Source organism: Branchiostoma belcheri, unplaced genomic scaffold, assembly GCF_001625305.1.
Source record: "Branchiostoma belcheri isolate BF01 breed outbred unplaced genomic scaffold, Haploidv18h27 scaffold13, whole genome shotgun sequence".
NCBI classification, from domain to species: Eukaryota; Metazoa; Chordata; class Leptocardii; order Amphioxiformes; family Branchiostomatidae; genus Branchiostoma; species Branchiostoma belcheri.
Genome location: NW_017802713.1, coordinates 414,273 through 433,244, shown reverse-complemented (window position 1 = coordinate 433,244; position 18,972 = coordinate 414,273). Strand labels below are relative to the sequence as shown.

Here is an 18,972-nt window from a genome sequence, read left to right as displayed (position 1 = left end):
TATATATTATATTTGTTTTAATTTCTAAATTAAATTAAAGTAAAGCATTTTAGGCAAGTTTTACTGTTCATGCGTTGTTAGATTTGAGATAAAAATCAATGTGTTGATGGAAGAAAGCTTCTTTATAGAAAGGGAAAAATTAAGCACTTACTAGAACCTTAAAACACAGGATTTCCCCACACGTGTGTCGCTGTTGTGTACACGTGGCACTCCCTGCGACGGCACAGTTACGAAACGAGCAGTTAATTGTCTAGTGACATAAATACATAATTCAGGAAAGTGTAAATGGGCACAAACAAGAAAAGGAAATATGCAGTTTGTTTGCAGAATATTTATTTCCTTATCAACAAGGACTATATATGTTAGTTGTGTAGCTGCTAAGCTGTGTAGCTTTAAATTCAATGATTGGAATGCAGAATAAAATTTGCACACTTTGAAATTGCAACTGCATGCAACGGTTGATTCACTGTGTACAATTTACTCCTCGATCAAAGAGAACACATCCGAACTAAAAAAATGTATTACGCACTATATATGAATGCTCCAATAAAATTGATAAAACTTCAACGCCAACGTACATTCAAACAAAATCCAACACAAGATATCCAGCTTAGGCAACGGTTCTTCTGCACTAGAAACTCAGTGTAGAAACTTACTTTTTAAACACATCCTTCGTTTTCAATCGTTTGCATTATCATTATTTCCCTTTTTAACATATTCCACATACAGTTCTCTCTCGCTTGCCATACGTTGTTATTGCGGATTGATATTTAAAACTTGTTACCTAAAGTACCTTACCTTGTAAGAAAAAGCCAAGCCAGACTGATACACTGCCTCTCTTCACAATCGTGACGGCAGAATGAGGAGTCTCGTCTTATCGTGACGTCAAAGAAAATGATCACGCGGCACGACAAATTGTCTATTGCAAAATTAAAATGTCCTAGAAGTAAATGGTTGGCCTTTTTTTTATTCGTTGGTGAATGCGTGGTTATGAAAGAACACATGTAACGGCACATGCGCTTGTTTGTTACTACTGGAACATGTTAGCGAATTCTGGGTCAATTTCCCAGAAGTAAATTGTTGGCCTTCGGATGTTTTTTCATTCGTTGGTGAATGATTGGTTTTACTTATGAAAGAGCACGTGTAACGGCACATGGCTTGTTTATATAATTTTTATTGACCTGTTACTGTTAGAGAAATCTGGGTCAACGTAAAGACTACATAACATCTTGAATCACATTCGACTAAAATTTCCCACAAGCAATAAAGGGACTACATTTGTAACCGAGTGGAGGTCCAAAATTTATCGGAGAAATCTGTCAGAGGACCTCCGTTGAAGCGGTTAATCAGATACAAACTAACACGGAAACAGTTACTCAAGCAACCGCATGGATAGATTTTGAAAACTGTCAACTGTCAGACGTTTCAAGTAGCATCCACTAGTTTTCGTGACTTGAAACACCTGAAAGTTTTTGAAATCTATCCATGCAGTTTCTTGAGTACATGTAACAGTTTTCTTGTGTCTACACATTTCTTGCCGACCTTCACGAACCAATAAGCCGTTTGTTGGCTACGCTTGGCACTAGCAAGACAAATAGATGGTTCATATCACTTTGCTGTGGAGATGCTTGAAGAGTCATTGGAAACTAATCTCCAAGCATATCTTGTGGTGGGGGTAAGACAGTATCACATTGGCCAGTCTGTATCCATTTGCCAGACAGTATCCATTTCCCCACCGATACTATCTTACCCCCAACGAAAGATCTGCTTGTAGATTACTTGAAAACAGTAGCATAACAATCTCAGAAAGTCTCGGGCACCTTGTAGAGACTGGTGTGCTACCGATCGTGCTCGCAAGAGGGGGCTGCTCTACGTGACAGAGTAAGACTGGCTAAAAGTAAACGCTGTCTTCCGGCAAGCTAAACAGGGACCACATGTAGGCCAAGTTTGAAAACGTAAGCTCATGAAAATGAATTGCCACCTGCGTTAGGTAATCAGATTTAAGATATTTGTCAGAGATAATGGCTTGTGTTTTTAATGATGTCGACTCACATCAATTTTGGAAACCCAAATTCACAGTCAATTTGTCTTTGAATATATAGGGGGATTTTTCACCATTTGAGGCAGACCGGACAAGACCATAAGTGGCTCCATTTGCGACAGAAACAGGAACAGTTGCAAAGACCTATGCGAAGATAAATAGGAATTGATACTAGTATGTACATGTGGCCTGTTGTTTATTAGTTTCTATGTACCGGACATATGGTACACAAATATGTCGAAAATAGCCATATAACGTTAGCCATCAACGTAGAAGTGGAGAAGAGAGCAATTTTTTAAATCTTACTGGCCTAACGTTTGAAAAGGTGCCGTTTTATATCACTATTAGTGATTACAAATAACTATTTCCTAACGTACTTTACTATTAAATCAGTGTGTTTGATCTTTTGGGCGGTTGTTCCAGGGTTATCTTATCTGCTGACCCTTACCGCTGCCGAGTTACTCATTGACAAGTGAAGTACCATGAGCACACATGTCCTACATGCTCAGTTCATGACTTACATGGTGGAAAAAATATAGAAATTACAGTTTGGTCAGTTGTTTGTTTCTATGTGAGTATACCATTGCAGGAAGTAGCGTTATGAAAGGAAGTTGACACTTAAGCTCAATTGCAATGTCATCGATCTATTATATGAAATGCTACGAATAGAACTTCAAGTGGTAGAAGCATATGTTTGCAGTACTAGTACTTACTTCTACAAATAAAATGAAAAAGGGAATTATTTCGTAGTGCGTGCTACTTTGGTACGAGTAGATGTATTTTGGTAGGCACTAGTTCTTGATGTCTAAAGGTGAACGGATCCCTTCAGACGCAAAACGCTCCGAATGTAGCAAAGTAACTAGCCTGATCCTCTCTCTTTTATCACAAAAGATTCTTGATGAGATGAATCGCTATTCTGGTATTTGGGTTTGTTGCATATCTTGTGTCGATTGTGTGCGATGAATCATAAACATTATTGTAAATATTACGACAAACAAAATCTGTACATGTACAACATGATTCTGGCAATTTATTAGACTTCTTCCAGTGTATACATACACTTTGGACATCTTTGACAACTTTGACAGAGCATGATATACATGGTAGCTTGTGGACAGTACTAGTAGTGGTTTACAACATCACACTATTAATGTTGTATACCTGTAGAACTTCTTAACTCAATCAGCCAGGAAATATTCCTGAAAATGTTTCCTAACCTGCATATAGCAGTAAAGGAACTGAGATCTGCTTAGCGCATGACACATACATGGTGCATGTATGTGAACAAACCACGTGCACCAACGCTAAGCTTACATAATATCATAATTTAAACGTTCAACTAATATAGCTTACTTTGTCACTTGCTCTCGACAAAGAGAGGAGGTTCTGAAACACTTAGTGTTTGAATTAAACAAACACAGTCTTCACAAGATTGTTGCCGTACGACTTTCAGTGAGGTTATGCAGAAATGACTATTATCGCCGACTAGGCTGTACCTTAAGTTTTCCCGTTTAAACATCCACGACTGTACTAAGAATTTTCCCAATTTGCGACGTGTGACGTGTGACAGGGGCTCAGGCGGTGACGTTCCCTGGAGTGGCTGAAGTCGGGGATCCCAGGCGGGCGGTGGTTGCCAGTTCCCGCCGCAGGAGTGCTGCGAACACGCCGCGTAGATCGCCCAGGAAGGCCCGGTACGCCAGGAACACCCGGAAAACGCGGCGCTGCATCTCGTACTCACTCGCGGGCTGGCTGGGGTAGTGGTTACCGGCGTGGTCGCTCTGGAGGTCGTGTCCCATCAGATGGGCCTGTTATGGTTCAAAGTTTGTTATTACATGTACTAGTATGTACTTAACACTTGGCTGAACCTAAAACATAATAGTCACCAAAACGTCGGCTGAATGAAAGACTTGGCTGCGTACAAAGTGTCTCATTATTACGAGTAACTAAAACACAATAGTTAACACTGATTGAGAGTTCGAGCCAAAAACAGACCTACCGTTTGGGCCAGAAGTGCCCGCAGGTACACAGTCTTGCCGTAAACCTGCACAACTAGCTGATACACCCTCCTGGCACCCTCCTCATAGACGACATCCCCCTTGAAGACGACACCCCCCTCCGGAGCGTCACTGTTGACCATCGCCAGCTCGTCCTGCATCACAGCGCTAATTTCCCGCTCGTAGATATACAGCTGAGAGGAGAGTCGGTCCAGAATCTCAGAGTCCTGCCGGTACAAATACAGACAGGTGAAGGGGTGTCATCCAACAAAAAATATAATCTAAAAGATATTGAAATAGCTCGTGATCAATGTCAAAATAGTTTTCTGTTTGAACATGTTTTTTCCGGCCGGAGGAAGAAAGAGGGGTAGGCAACGGAGAAAATGGGAGAATGGACAAGCATGGCACTAACTGAAACAATTAAAAAGGAAGAACAGAAAATCGAGAAGGGTATAATGATCACCCGGTCGTCTGTGATGCCCCAAACGGTCGAATAATTACACTAAGGGATCATACTAGTAAATGAGAGATGAGATGAGATATTTTTGGGATCGGGAGACCTTTACTTCTCCGGTCGGATGTACACATGACTAACCTCCAGTCTCCCAGTCTGCACGTCATCAGCAGTCACTGTGCCGTTTCCCCAAGCCGGCAGCTCCAAGGCAGGGGTGTAATTTGGGTCTCCGAAGTGAACTTCGCGCTGAAGGAACAAAAATGGTTTCTGTTACACAAAAGTACCAGTGAAAACATGTAGAGTAAAACAGCAATTCATGACTTAAAATGATTATCAATTCTGTATCGCTATCAACAGAATTTCCATTTTATCTTACCTGTTTGTTGTAATATGTTCTTGCATATGTACATGACGATTGTACGAGTCACTAACCATACCATTGCTTTTCTTACGACGAATACAATTACCTGTTTTACGGTAAAATTTTTTATCAATTCATCCTACTTGTCAGACACACAACCCGTTATGTATTAACATGAAAAGGCCATGAGATCAAACATGTCCCTACCATGGCGCGTATTGTCTCCTCTGTCAGCGCTAGGGTCCAGTTCGTTCCACGGATGTCGGCCGACAGGGCCTGGACCAGTGTCGTCTGGAAGCCGGGGTCTGGGACGCGTGGGACGGGGGTAGCGTAGGTGGGGTCCCGCAGATCTGGGGCTTGTGGGACGGGGGTAATGTTGGTAGAGTCCGCAAGGCGTGGGACGGGGGTAGCGTTGCCAACCGTGGGGTCCGGCAGGTAAGGGACGGGGGTAGCGCCCTTGGTGGGGTCCCGCAGATCTGGGGCATGTGGGACGGGGGTAACGTCGGTAGATTCCGCAAGGCGTGGGACGGGGGTAGCGTCAGTAGGGTCCAGCAGGCGTATGCCAGGGGTAGCGGTCGTAGAGTCCGCCAGGTCAAGGGCACGTGGGACAGGGGTAGCGGCGGCAAGGTCCGGCAGTGCACACGCACTGTACACCAGGCCGAACAAGTACAGATGAACAACGGCCTCCATGTCTCAGCCTCTCTGAAGAAACTTTGAAGCAAAGACTCGAGCTTGATCGAGCGGTGTGGAATAAATTGTACCCCTCTTTCCTGGGTTTTTATCCATTTCTTGTGTCCACAGAAACAAGAGACAACTCTGGAGGTGGACACAACTTTGTCGATGTCGTAAGTACGGAGTTAGATCGGGTATTCACCGAGGTAACAACGCTTCCAGGAATCAGGAATGGCAACGCAAAAAAAGAAGATATAATATTTGGTCACAAATCGATAAATCTGTTTATTCAAACCTTTCGGATTTAGGATTACTCATGATACGGACAGTTCTACGTACACCTACGCTCTTACATGTGCTTGAGAAGCTTCCCGAGTTTCGGAAAGTTACAAATATAGCGAAAAATAGAGACATAGGATAAGCCTTCTGTCTTGGGGGAATTTAGCAGGACACACCTCAATATTAGCCTCCTTCGCAGTCTTGTTGGGCGTGGGCGTTATTTTTTCTCTGAGCGACGCGAGTAATATGCGGCCGCGAGGGACGATTTGCTGCCGGCAGAAAATCGTCCCTCGCGGCCGCAGTATTACTCGCGTCGCGTCGCTCAGAGAAAAAAATAATGCCCACGCCCAACAAGACTGCGAAGGAGGCTACCTCAATATAACCTGTGCAAATGGCCATCTTGCAACAAGTAGACATTCGAGAGGACTATATCGATTTATTGGCTTATCTTCATGTATTTTAGATCGCAGTTGTCACCGTGACTTGCTGCAGCTTTTAATACTTTGATTGTTTGGTTTTGGTTGCCCGGGATCATGATAGTGATCATTATACATTATAATTTTTACCTGAGCAAAGTGTAAAAAGTTGTGACAAGAAGTTGCAGTGCCTTTCCCAATTCAAGGGCACAAGGTTGGTGACTTTTGGCCGGACTCAAACCCTGGACCACTTGGCTCTGAGCCGAATGCTCTGCCGTTACGCCACACAACCCCACGACGACGCAATATTTGGCCACCAGTACTAGTACTATTAAATGATGATGCAATATTTGTTTGCTAGGAAAAACAAATAAACCGTCCGTAAAAAGATCGACTTCCTTGTATGTCCTGACGTCTTCGCCACTATATGCAACACACGCTCACACCACATATATGGAATATAACTCATTACTTATATAGGTGCGTGACAGTGATTATGATTACGAAGTGCTTTGTATGATGATAAACGCACAAAGCTGTTCAACCTTCTTTCCACTTGCTCAATGGAATTTGTTGCATTTCGCGCTATAGACAAATCCATTCTAGAAGGTAATAACCCTTACTGTGTACAAATAGGTAAATATATAAAAATGTTTAGACCTTAGAACAAGTAGTATAAGTTGATTCAGCTATATAGTCTTGTGCGAAGGTCCATTCCTTTGTACCCACGTATCTCTCTGTAACGTTACGTTAAGTTTAGACCTTACGAAAGTCGCTGTACTTTTGCTGTGTCAGTAAAGGTCTCTCTCCATATATATCTTATGTTCGAAGTTCATGGGAAAATTTAACATCTGTCAAGCAACCTAGCCGGCATGAGCTAGCCGCTACAGACTTGAAATGTAAAATTGTCTACAACTCATAAGTTGTCCGGAGCTTCGTATGTATATAAATCAACCAGTTGAATTATTATAAGTATACAATGTAAATATTAGTCGCAATGAACGAGAAAGCAAACTGCACACAGTGGAAAATTCCATTCCATTTCAGTTCATTGTTACATTTTATGACGCCTATTCGACGTTTCCCAGCATCCTCTGCGCCGAGTCGACACGTAACAACGTCTCGTCTGTTACGTCGGCCGGTTCTAAACTTGCAGCCAATCAGCGATCCGAACGCAACAATGAAGAGACATGACGAGCCGCATCACAGGCAAAGGTTCATTCACAACTGCGTATTTGCTACGACAAGACGTCCTAGTACGTTTCTCGTAGAGCCTTACAGTATCTCGTAATATTTGCTTGAGTTAAGTTGTGTATAGAGTAGGTGAGTCAGTATGCCCGCAGTATTGTCCAAGCTGCCTGACTGGGAAGGCGTCAGATATATGATCAGGAACATCTATCCCCCCGTAAGTACTGTCCACGTCACGTGTAGCTTCTGATCTTCCTAAAATCGTGAAATTTCCGGAGTCATGTATATAGAAATCACCTTCCACAATCAAGTTCTTCCGCCTATATACAAGTATAGTGAAACACGCATCTGCTCAGTGTAAAGATGTTCATTGTTGTAAAACTTTAACTTGTTTTGCGGTATTAGTCTATATTTTCCCGGTTTCATGACTCCCTGTTCACTGACTAGATTAATTAAGGTTCCGAGTTGTTCTAGAACATACTTGCTCCAGCGCATCCGGTACTCCAATACGCATGCGCAATAAGTTAGATGGATTAGAACGCTGGGCGCTAAATTTAATATGTGTGTGTGTGTGTGTGTATGTATGTGTCTGTGTGTGTATGTATGTAAGTGTGTGTGTGTCTGTGTGTGTGTATGTATGTATGTAAGTGTGTGTGTCTGTGTATGTATGTATGTGTGTGTATGTAAGTGTGTGTGTGTGTATGTATGTAAGTGTGTGTGTGTATGTAAGTGTGTGTGTCTGTGTATGTATGTATGTAAGTGTGTGTGTGTGTGTATGTATGTAAGTGTATGTGTGTATGTATGTAAGTGTGTGTGTGTCTGTATGTACGTGTATGTAAGTGTGTGTGTGTCTGTATGTATGTGTGTCTGTATGTGTGTGTGTGTCTGTATATGTGTGTGCGTGTCTGTCTCTGTGTATGTATGTAAGTGTGTAGGTATGTAAGTGTGTGTGTGTGTGTCTGTCTCTGTGTATGTATGTAGTGTGTGTGTGTGTGTTTATGTGTATGTAAGTGTGTGTGTGTCTATGTGTGTGTCTGTATGTGTTTGTGTATGCAAGTGTGTGTGTCTGTACAGTATGTAAGTGTGTGTGTCTATGTGTCTCTGTGTGTATGGGTGTGTGTATGTTAGTGTGTACGTGCATCTGTGCGTGTCTGTATGTGTGTGTGTGTGTCTGTATGTATGTTAGTGTGTGCGTGTATGTATGTAAGTGTATGTGTGTGTCTGTCTGTGTATGTATGTGTGTCTACGTGTGTGTCTGTAAGGGTATGTAAGTGTGTGTGTCTATCTCTGTGTATGTATGTAGTGTGTGTGTGTTTATGTGTATGTGTGTGTGTGTGTGTCTGTATGTATGTGTGTGTGTGTGCACGTCTGTGTGTGTCTGTATGTATGTGTGTGTGTGTGTCTGTATGTAAGTGTGTGTGTGTCTGTGTGTGTGTGTGTCTATGTGTCTGTGTATGTAAGTGTGTGTGTCTGTGTGGGTATATGTAAGTGTGTCTGTAAGTGTGTGTGTATGTTAGTGTGTCTGTCCATTCATAGTCATACATACCTACACTATACATCCATTCATTCATCCATCCATTCATTCATCCATCCATTCATTCATCCATCCATTCATTCATCCATCCATTCATTCATACATCCATTCATTCATACATACATACATTCATTCATACATACATACATTCATTCATACATATATTCATTCATACATACATACATTCATCCATACACATTCATTCATACAGCATGGGGGAGTTTGCAGAGGCTGCAAGCGCCAGTTTTCCCTCTATGATGTAAGTGTGACTCTTATTAGTTGTGTAGAACTTGGTATGTTTTTAATTACATGTACATGTTACTTAAGACTCCAGGAAGACTAGGGAAGGATATACTTATATATGTACTATCACCAATGGAGTTTTTTGAAACAATAAACAATGTGTCTGTATGAAGGGTAATGTGTAGTTTATATGCACATAGAGGAATATTTCAAAAGATGGCTAGACGCTAGAAATTCCACCATAAATTGTAAAGACATGTTTTCATCACATACTGTACAGACTCTCTTGTAATGTAGATTAATCTCTAAGTATGTCTGTTGTATTGTATACCAGGTAGATGCTACGTGTATACCAGGTAGATGCCACAGTTGTTAAGCTATTTATTTTCTCTGTTTCTGGACAGAGTATTAAAGAATTAGAGGCATATTTGTCTTATTTTTTTGTATGTAGAAAAGTCTTGGGATAAGAAAATCATTAAGTTATCTTTAGGTAGTATCATATCTTTTGTTAATTTTTTAAATGTTTGATCACAGTCTTGTCTGTCCTTTCCTGCAGTTTAATAAAACAAAAATGTACGTTTGTAACTGGGCCATGATCATGTGTGCCTTCCGACCCCTTCAGGTGAACACACAGCACTATCATGCAGTCTGCCCGAGCTGCTACAGGACCCACTGGTGCCTCAGGGATGACTGCACCTTATGCGTAAACTCCCTGGGGCGCCCGTGGGTCAAGAAGGCCAAACCAGCTGCTCCAGTGAGTATATAAGGCCACACCGACTTAATTTTATGGACGACATCCTCTGAAGACCCCCAAACTAGTGCGCGTGGGCGAATAAAAAAAAATTCAGGCCAAAAATAAAAATGCAACTTAGCCACAGGAATACAAAGCTGGTATTGAGAATTTGTGGCAGTACATAGCGACGTATATGACAAGTGAGCTAGCTTGTACTTTTTGAGGAAGTTATGAATCGGCACTGTACGTAATAATAGTTCACAGTTCTTGAGTCTTGGAACTTCAATAGCCTGAGTGCTGTCCTCCAGAGTTACCACCGCCTCCGTGTTGTCGCTAGCTACCATGGACTACCCAGGCCTAGAGCCAGACTAGAGCCTCAAAGGACGTCTTTTTTTAGTACAGGCAAAAATCAATGCGCGTGCAGATGGCATCCATAAAATTAAGTCGATGTGGCCATAAAATTCAATTTCATTCTAGACGGTAATAACCCTCACTGTGTACAAATAGGTAAATACAATCATGTGGAATGTTTAGACCTTAGAACAAATAGTATAAGTTGATTCATCTATTGTCTTGAACATAGGTTAATTTCTTTGTATACTCACCTATCTGCGTGTATGTTTGCATGTAGTTTAAGACCTTACAAAAGTCGCTGTACTTTTGTTGTGTCAATTAAGTTCTGAAATATGTCAATTCCTTGGGCCAGTATTTTCAATCAGTTGATTACTAGACCAGCGTTCCAGTCAGCATCCATATTTCTGTCATTTGAGGAACAAAGTATTTGTACGTTTAAAAGTGAACTTCATGGAAACAACATTCATATGACTTTTCAGCATGACTTATTTCAGAATTATATGATTTCAGATCGATCCCAAAACTTCAAAAAGACAAAAAAAGAACAAAAGAAAAATTAAAGAGAAGAACAGTGGACAGAGAGCCAGTGGTGAGAAGGAAGAGGACGGTGTTGAGAAGGAAGAGGACGGTGTTGAGAAGGAAGAGGACGGTGGTGAGAAGGAAGAGGACGGTGGTGTGAAGGAAGAGGATGGTGGTGTGAAGGAAGAGGACGGTGGTGAGAAGGAAGAGGACGGTGGTGTGAAGGAAGAGGACGGTGGTGTGAAGGAAGAGGACGGTGGTGTGAAGGAAGAGGACGGTGGTGTGAAGGAAGAGGACGGTGGTGAGAAGGAAGAGGACGGTGGTGTGAAGGAAGAGGACGGTGGTGAGAAGGAAGACGGTGGTGTGAAGGAAGAGGACGGTGGTGTGAAGGAAGAGGACGGTGGTGTGAAGGAAGAGGACGGTGGTGTGAAGGAAGAGGACGGTGGTGAGAAGGAAGAGGACGGTGGTGTGAAGGAAGAGGACGGTGTTGAGAAGGAAGAGGACGGTGGTGTGAAGGAAGAGGACGGTGGTGTGAAGGAAGAGGATGGTGGTGAGAAGGTAGAGGACGGTGGTGTGAAGGAAGAGGACGGTGGTGTGAAGGAAGAGAGGGGTGGTGAGAAGGAAGCGAGGGGTGGTAGATGGAGAAAGAGAATGAGACGAGTGGCAAGATGCATCCTTGCCCCATTCACTTGCTGCATTCGGAAGAATAAGGAATGAATAGTAAGTAAATTATCTTTGAGATAGACTACATCTAATTAACAACTTAACAGAAAAAGGCGCATGGAAATACAACGATAAGTGACCACTGTAATTTGTTTTATTTGTGACTAAGTCACCCAAATTACATCATCATGATAGTTTTACTGTTGTCCATGAATTGAAATTTGGCAAAGACAATACTTCAATGGCATTTTGTGCACCTTGATAGGATAGATATGAGTACAGAATTGATGGATTCTTGTTGAATTGATGAGTAAAAAGTAATACGAGTAGTATGAGTTTTGCTCCTCTTCTGTTCACCAGTAGTGGGAGTGAACCTCAGCCCATGTTCTGTCTGTTTCCCCAACCTCGTCTGTGATCTAATTGGAAAAAGACAGAAAAAATCACATTAATATATACTGGTAACCTCTTAAACATGCTCAAAGTGCATCTGATATGTGAAAAAAAGTATGTGTATCTAAAAATGTAAATCATTATCTTCCAGAATGGACAGAATAGTGGTGAAAAGGAGAAAAAAAAAAAGAAAAAAAAAATTATGCAGAAAACATTTTCATGTACTTTCCATTTCAATGCATTCAATGCATTTCAAAAATGCATATCATGTAACACACTATACAAGAGGGACAGCCTCTTGAAATACATGTACGAGTACATGTGGGATCACTATAACTATATAGTTATAGTCAATACAACTATTTAATGTATTACTGTTTGTGTATGACACTTTTTTTCATTATCATGCCATTCAAACTACAGACAGACCAGCAGCACATTGGACAGCGCACACACCATGGAAAGGAAGCCGCCTAGAAGCAACAGAGCCCTTGTGCACATGTTACCAGATGAGGAACACATCTGCACTGATCGATGACTGACTTAATCTTAAAAGGATTGGATCAGTGAACAGCAGCCAATCCGTTAGATTGTTGTACGACAATTGTAAGTTCATAGAATTGAACTTACATCACGACCATCCGTTATATTATTCCCCCCCTTCAACTGCCATTTGCCCTTACCCCGGTATATGAATTTAATCGATGATCTTTTCTAGCAGAGACGTTCTGTAGGCTAACAATTCTACTAGGCAACTATCAGTTTGCAATTTATATATATCACATTTTTAAAGAGTTGGAATTCCAAAATTTGCCCCTATATTGCAAACACCCTCCCCCCAAGTCCTATGATGAACCTGGGCTGACTAGAGCCCTGATAGTGTTGTGTACCAGTTTGCTGGACTGGTTCCAGACTTGTAAATTTAAAATGTTTAGGTTCAAGTCAGAAAAACTTGAATATCTGGAACTGATTTGGGACTTATTATTTAAAACATGTCACATTCCCTTTTTTGATCCAAACCACCTGAAATCTTTAATAGATCAAAGGTTTGCAATGCAAAATGAAGAAAACATTGCCGTTGGGCATCACCAAGTGTTGGCCTCTGTTACCGTGAATTAGGTGGCCACAGTTTCGCCAAGTTGCGCCGCCCAAACAACTTTTTTCTTAAGTTATCCAACCCCTGGTAGTGCAGTGCGTGCTACAAAATTTTGCAGTGACATGACACCAGGAAATGTCTTGGAGTGGGACAGGAAATTTTGCAGTGGCCACAGTTTTGCCAAGTTGCGCCGCCCAAACAACTTTTACTTCTTAAGTTATCCAAACCCTGGTAGCGCAGTGCGTGCTACAAAATTTTGCAGTAAAGCCTCATTTTCCATTGAGAAATGTTCACTGAGGAGTCCCTTCCATATTTTGTATATGCCCTGGGTTTAGGTTCAGACTTAGGTCCAGACCTAAACTTAAACCTCTTGACTTGAATCCAGACCTGAACCTAAACATGGGTTTAGCACTAATATAGAGACAAGTATTTTTAAAATTTTTTTTTCAAGCTTCATTCAATATACAGCAAATTTTACAAACATTTACGTAACAAAAAAGAACATGCATAAAAATCATCATAACTATGTCATTTTAGTATAGAGAGTAAGTGATACAGGTTTTCAGCTCCCACTGTAGGGAAACTTCAGTACGGGAATCAGCGACGTTCCCGTCACAGAAACAACACCCCCTACAAGCGACAGCGTCCGTGTGCGGGCCCGAACCCCCCCCTACAAGCGGCGGCGCCCGAGTGCAGTCACAACACCTCTTGGAAGCGAATGGCATTCGCGCGCAGGCACGATGTTCTCTACCCTCTAGAAGCGCTGGCACTTGTGTGCAGGCACGGCACTCCCTACAAGCGATGTCGCCTGTGTGTGGGCATGACACCCCCTTGAATTGTGAATGGTGTCATGCCCAGACACAGGCGCAGTCGCTTCTAGGGGGTGCCTTGCCCACACACGGGTGCCATCACTTCTAGAGGTTGTCGTGCCTGCACACGGGTGCCATATCTCTTCCAAGATATTTCCTGGTGTCATGCCTGCACCCGCGCATCGCCACTTCTAGGGGGTTTCAGGCCGGCACACGGGCGCTGTTGCTTCTAAGGGGTGTTGCTTCTGCGACGGGAACATTGCCAGTTCCTGTACATACCTGCAGTGAGAGCTGGAAGCCATTGCAATTTTCATGTCAACTGTTTCAAATCCAGATTCGCCATCACTGAATTGTATTCGATTTACAGTTTTTCACTGACACATTACGTGTATATTGCACATAATTTTGATCAGTTGACAAAACTTTTATTGAGACTTACAAAGAAATGTAGTACAGCTTGTAAAACAACAATTGTTCATCATTTATCAATTTATTTATCAGATTCTAAACATTAAATCTACATAACCACTCCAATGCTTGCTTGCTTACTGTTTGTATCAACTACATGTACATGTATTACTAGTATGTACATAGTTTTACAATTTTAGGTAATTGATGAAGCCAGTCCCCTTCTTAGCCAAATTCAAGCCATATTTAGACATACATGGATCAGCAGTCAAAGACTCTGAATGTAATTTGTGACATGTTGAAAAAAGAGGGAATTGGAAGTGAATATACATGGTTTGAAATACCTAGTTGGCCAGTTGCACTATGCAACCATATTTTCTTTGTTGCAACTTACGTATACTGAATCAATATGTTTGAGGTTATCAAAGTTAAACGACAGAATATTTTCTATCATTAATAAGTACACGGCTCCTTGCAAAAATTTCAAGGGCAACTTAAAATGATGAGCAACCCAGGTTTGGACTGTGTGTGAATGTGTGTGCATGAGTGTGTATGTGTGTGTATGTGAGTGTGCGCGTGTGTGTCTGTATGTGATTGTGTGCGTGTGGGTGTGTGCACATGTGTTTGTGTGAGCGTGCGTGCGTATATGTTTGCGTGTGTGTGTCTGAACTAAGGTCTAAGGTAAGTACAAAAAACATGGCTTTCTCACCATCCTTAAAGTCGTCAAACTCTCGCTGCTTCCTGAGCCGCTCCTCGTCATCTCTCTCCTCCTTCTCCTCCTCCTCCTCCTGTTTCCTCTCCGCCTCCGCTGCCTCGTCAGGGACAACCCGCCGCACGTCATAGCTGCCTGGTTCTGCAGGCTCAGGTACTCTGGTAGGACGGTAGAAATAGTTTTAAAAAGTGGCAAGATATTGAACCTTGTGGAACAAAATGCATTTCAAAACCTACCAGTAAACTTACCAAAATTGTGAGGTATCAATTGTAATGCCTCTTGTTCTACATGTACTACATCCAATTTCTTGGCATATAAAAAAAGGAGATGGTAAAGATAGACATTTTGAGGCCATAGCGGCAGTTGGTAATGTTCGTTCACTGTGTCTAGGGCACAGTATTAGAAGGCAGAGCTCATCCCTCTCCTTCCACTGCCTTTCTGAAGTCAGGTATGCAAATTAGACCTGGGTGGAATGAGGAAGGTTGTGTAAAGTGCCTTTTCCAAGGACATAATGTCTAGCCAGAAATGCTGGGGATTGAACCCATGACCCCTCAATCTCTTGACTGCTAAACTAACCATCTCATGCCTTTCCAATCTAACACCTGTCCCATCTCACACCTGTCCCATCTCACACCTGTCCCATCTCACACCTGTCCCATCTCACACCCGTCCCATCTCACACCTGTTCTCACCTGTTTAGTGCCTCAGCTGGGATTTTCCCCTCCTGTACTTCCTTCTGTAGGTACTCGTCCATGCTCATGGTGGGGATGCTGGGATAGCCAGCACCAAACACCTGTGCCTGCAGCTTGTCTCTGGTCAGGATGAACGGTTTCAGGGGCTGAGGACAACAGAGGAACAGTTATCAACTCCAAGAAATTTTGTCTTACAAAAGAACCTTTCAGTCTCTCAGCCACCAATTTACAAGGAAGAAATTTGTTTTTTTTATAACACAGGACATACTACATTTATTTTGAAATTCCCATAATCAGACAGACCTCCCTATACAGTCAAACCTGTTAGTACTGAGGGACTGAGCAAAATTGGCCTTTGAGAAAGAGTGCCTGCCCCAAACAGGGATGGTCATCCGAATGATAGGCACATGTATATGTTATCTGGTAATAGCATGCAAGTACATGTACACAGCATAACCTAAGAGCAAATTTTATAACTGAATTCAGCTTCGCTACATCAAAAAGAATATTGTACTGCATCTGAATTCAAGAGAACCAACTTTGTCCTTGGATCCCTTACCATTGACAGAGAGGTACTATAACAACCCACCTTTCTGTGTGGCTCTGGTTTCTTCTGTTCTTGTGGTTGTGAGTCTTGTTTTCCCTGTTTTCTACTGGCCATCATGTGTAAGATCTCCAGTTCCTGGTCTATACTGGACAGCTCTCTCAGGGCAGTGTGGACCCATTTCTCCAGCTGCAATGTGTAGTACTCGCGCTGTAGTTGGTAACAAGGAAAAAGACAAAATGAAAAAAGATACATGTACATTGTATGAACAGAGCTGTGAATTAACCCTTAGCACGCTGAAGTAGCCATTTGGCTACCTATCCTCTATTGGTTACGGAGTTACTAGTAGGTAGCATAACTACGTGTACCCTTTAACCTTCTTCTTGCTGCCTAATCCCATCGCCAATACAAATCTGGTGCCAAAACATCTAATTTAGCTTGCTGAGGGTTAAACTGCGTCAACCCCAGTGTTCTCATTGTCATCAGGTCCCTACACGTCTAGTTTTTGACCACACCTCAAGGGTGGAGCCTTTTTGACACTCCACTCAATGTCATCATAGACCGATCCTCAAGCCCCTCCCACCTCCGTCAAAACATAGAAATGAAATATTTAAAGGACATGCAGACCTCTTTCATTGGTCAAACTGATAATTGCCCTTCTCTCATTGGTTGAACTTCTAATTGTGATGGACATTCGGGATCGGCCTATCACCTGTACTTCGTCATCCTCTCCTCTTGTTTCCATGGTAACCCTCATGGCCTCCAGTTTCTGTTCTGTCTCCTTCTGTTGTCTGAAGCGAGCGATGGTGGCCTCCCTCTGCCTGGACATGGCCGCCATGTCTGTGGGACCGGCTTTACTGCTGCTGGACTCAACAGACTTGTACTCCTGTATCACACAAGTAGGTTTAAATTTGTGCCAAAATTACATGCACAGTCTAGAGTACAAGCTACAACTACAAGACATCATACTACATGATGTATAAGGCAAACAATAGATCTACGGTAGGAAGCAACTACTAGTATCCCAAAAGAAACCACCTTCATTGTACTTGCAAATGTTTTACCATCAGGTAAGATTCTAATCCAGCTGACTGTTACCTAGCAGTAAAGATTTGTCATACCCCCCCCCATTATCATTGGTACAGTCCTGACTCCACTCACCTCTGAAGTCACACCATAAGACTTGCAGACCTTCAGAAACTCAGTGAGATAATCCTGCAGAAAAATAATTGGCAATGAATGCAATTAACTTAATTACTTCAGCAATATTAAAGAATATAGGGGAAAGAAAATCCTCTTTCACTGCATGCATCTACAACATTTTGAACAATATAAGCCCACCAAACATGACTAAATGATAGAAGTTCATAAAATATGAATCACACAATTCCCACAATATGCCTATCAAGCCTAGCCTGGGTACCATCCGGATTTTCGCTCCACAACGCTCGAAAATCCGGATGGTACCCAGGCTATATCATTTGCCATTCTCGATCTCGATCTCATTACACATGTAAGATTGTAAAGACTATCTTGTGAGATGTACCTTAGACTTCTGCACCAGAGCTAGCCTGTCTTCACCCATGTGTCTCATTGTCAGGTCACTCATCAGCACTGGTAGTAACAGGTATCTGGAACAGTCAGGTGTTATCATCATCATCATCATTGCCAGTCCAGTCATCAATACAGTCAAACTTGTTGACCTTTCTAAGCAGGGGAATGGGTGCTGTGTCCTTATACTCCATGGTTAACAACCAGTTTGCTTCATGTCAGGATACATGGGTGGACACTGCATGCAATTCTACCACGTTCTGTCAGGGGGCGCAACTACAAATAAGAAGGTGAGGCTGTTTCCACCGAATGAACAGTCTGGACTGGACCACTTTTTCCACAAACCCACAACCATCATATTATACGTATTATATGTACGGACATTTGACCAGATGTATGAAAGACTACTCAAACAGAATCCTGACCTGACATTACAGGTGGCCACTTCTTGTAGCTCTTCGTTTTCGCTGAAGAGTTGGAGTTCTCTGACCATGTGTGCAGCCTGTTCCAGTAACCCCATCCCTGCTTTCACCTGGTCCTGGGTGAGGATGGACGAAGATGATGATCATGATCATGGTGAATGGTTTGTTTGGCATAATTTACAGAACTTCTGAGGCTGATGATTTAGCCTGAATACCAGACTGTCCTCAGGAGCTATAACCTGGCCAGCCCCAGTTAGACCAGGTGAGCTAAGGATCAGGGATGTCTATGGTAAAATTTAGGGGCATGTTGGCCCTAGAGCCGTTGGGCTAAGCCTATATCTACTGGCCCTGTCAACTGTCGGTATCCAGGCTACTGCCTGGTACCTAATGGCTTGATACCTTGATACACAGTACAGTAGGAGAGACTACTGATGATTTATAATATTTATGATATGAACCAATGTATTTTGAAAGTGTGGTACGTATCAGAGATGATCTGGGTATGAGTTTTCCTTGCATAAGCAAATGTGATCGCTGTAAATTCTTTTACCATCTCTTTGCAGGAAAACCTGACATAAATTATTTTCGCAACAACAACAAAGGTGGACTACAACAACAGTTACTGCAAATAGTTGTAATATACTCATGGAAAACACAGCAAAAATTCTGAGTTTGTACCTGTAAGTTTGGAGATCCCGTTGGTTCATCGCTTTTCTCCACATCCCTCTGTATTTTCCACCCTCGTTCAAAAATCTCCGATAATTTCGGCCCGTCAGATCCCTGTTCTTCCGCCATGGCTATCATAGATGTAGACTGTACCACTCAAGTATGGGTAACATAGAAATATTTCTATGATATTATTCACCATTAAATAGACTATTACATTCAACATACAAC

At 42.3% G+C, this 18,972-nt stretch overlaps 3 protein-coding genes and 1 long non-coding RNA gene across 4 annotated transcripts; 2 read left to right on the top strand and 2 right to left on the bottom strand.

The window, feature by feature from the left end:
* Positions 1-3,607: 3,607 nt before the first annotated feature.
* LOC109463659 lies at positions 3,608-5,540 on the bottom strand. Its single transcript, XM_019760512.1, has 4 exons — positions 5,058-5,540; positions 4,631-4,735; positions 4,038-4,262; positions 3,608-3,846 (listed from the first exon to the last, which is right to left on the bottom strand). The coding sequence occupies exons 1-4, from the start codon at positions 5,538-5,540 to the stop codon at positions 3,616-3,618; spliced, it is 1,044 nt and encodes a 347-aa protein (XP_019616071.1). The 3' UTR covers positions 3,608-3,615.
* Positions 5,541-7,413: 1,873 nt separating this feature from the next.
* On the top strand, positions 7,414-11,386 carry LOC109463657 (uncharacterized protein DDB_G0290685-like). Its single transcript, XM_019760511.1, has 5 exons — positions 7,414-7,622; positions 9,151-9,276; positions 9,805-9,936; positions 10,780-11,319; positions 11,372-11,386. Exons 1-5 carry the CDS (start codon positions 7,551-7,553, stop codon positions 11,384-11,386), a joined length of 885 nt encoding a protein of 294 aa, XP_019616070.1. The 5' UTR covers positions 7,414-7,550.
* A 7-nt stretch (positions 11,387-11,393) lies between these two features.
* LOC109463979 lies at positions 11,394-13,420 on the top strand. The gene is made up of 2 exons (XR_002139856.1): positions 11,394-11,508; positions 12,265-13,420. It is a non-coding gene; the product is annotated as an uncharacterized LOC109463979 (long non-coding RNA).
* LOC109463978 (immunoglobulin-binding protein 1-like) lies at positions 11,559-18,902 on the bottom strand. Its single transcript, XM_019760897.1, has 9 exons — positions 18,754-18,902; positions 18,079-18,191; positions 17,649-17,733; positions 17,264-17,317; positions 16,815-16,988; positions 16,148-16,312; positions 15,559-15,704; positions 14,864-15,024; positions 11,559-11,867 (listed from the first exon to the last, which is right to left on the bottom strand). Exons 1-9 carry the CDS (start codon positions 18,877-18,879, stop codon positions 11,827-11,829), a joined length of 1,065 nt encoding a protein of 354 aa, XP_019616456.1. The 5' UTR covers positions 18,880-18,902; the 3' UTR covers positions 11,559-11,826.
* Between the last annotated feature and the right edge of the window lie 70 nt (positions 18,903-18,972).

Bases quoted from the DNA above. Each gene is read 5' to 3' on its own strand.
- LOC109463659 (XM_019760512.1), bottom strand. From the start codon at position 5,540: ATGGAGGCCGTTGTTCATCTGTACTTGTTCGGCCTGGTGTACAGTGCG. The intron at 4,263-4,630 runs GTTAGTCATGTG...TTGTACCGGCAG, and splicing joins TGCAGACTGGGAGACTGGAG to GACTCTGAGATTCTGGACCG. The intron at 3,847-4,037 runs GTAGGTCTGTTT...GAACCATAACAG, and splicing joins GGGCACTTCTGGCCCAAACG to GCCCATCTGATGGGACACGA.
- LOC109463657 (XM_019760511.1), top strand. From the start codon at position 7,551: ATGCCCGCAGTATTGTCCAAGCTGCCTGACTGGGAAGGCGTCAGATAT. The intron at 9,277-9,804 runs GACTAGGGAAGG...CGACCCCTTCAG, and splicing joins GTTACTTAAGACTCCAGGAA to GTGAACACACAGCACTATCA. The intron at 9,937-10,779 runs GTGAGTATATAA...ATATGATTTCAG, and splicing joins AGGCCAAACCAGCTGCTCCA to ATCGATCCCAAAACTTCAAA.
- LOC109463978 (XM_019760897.1), bottom strand. From the start codon at position 18,879: ATGATAGCCATGGCGGAAGAACAGGGATCTGACGGGCCGAAATTATCG. The intron at 16,989-17,263 runs GTGAGTGGAGTC...TGTGTGATACAG, and splicing joins CTTATGGTGTGACTTCAGAG to GAGTACAAGTCTGTTGAGTC. The intron at 15,025-15,558 runs GTGAGAACAGGT...CCGTCCTACCAG, and splicing joins CCAGCTGAGGCACTAAACAG to AGTACCTGAGCCTGCAGAAC.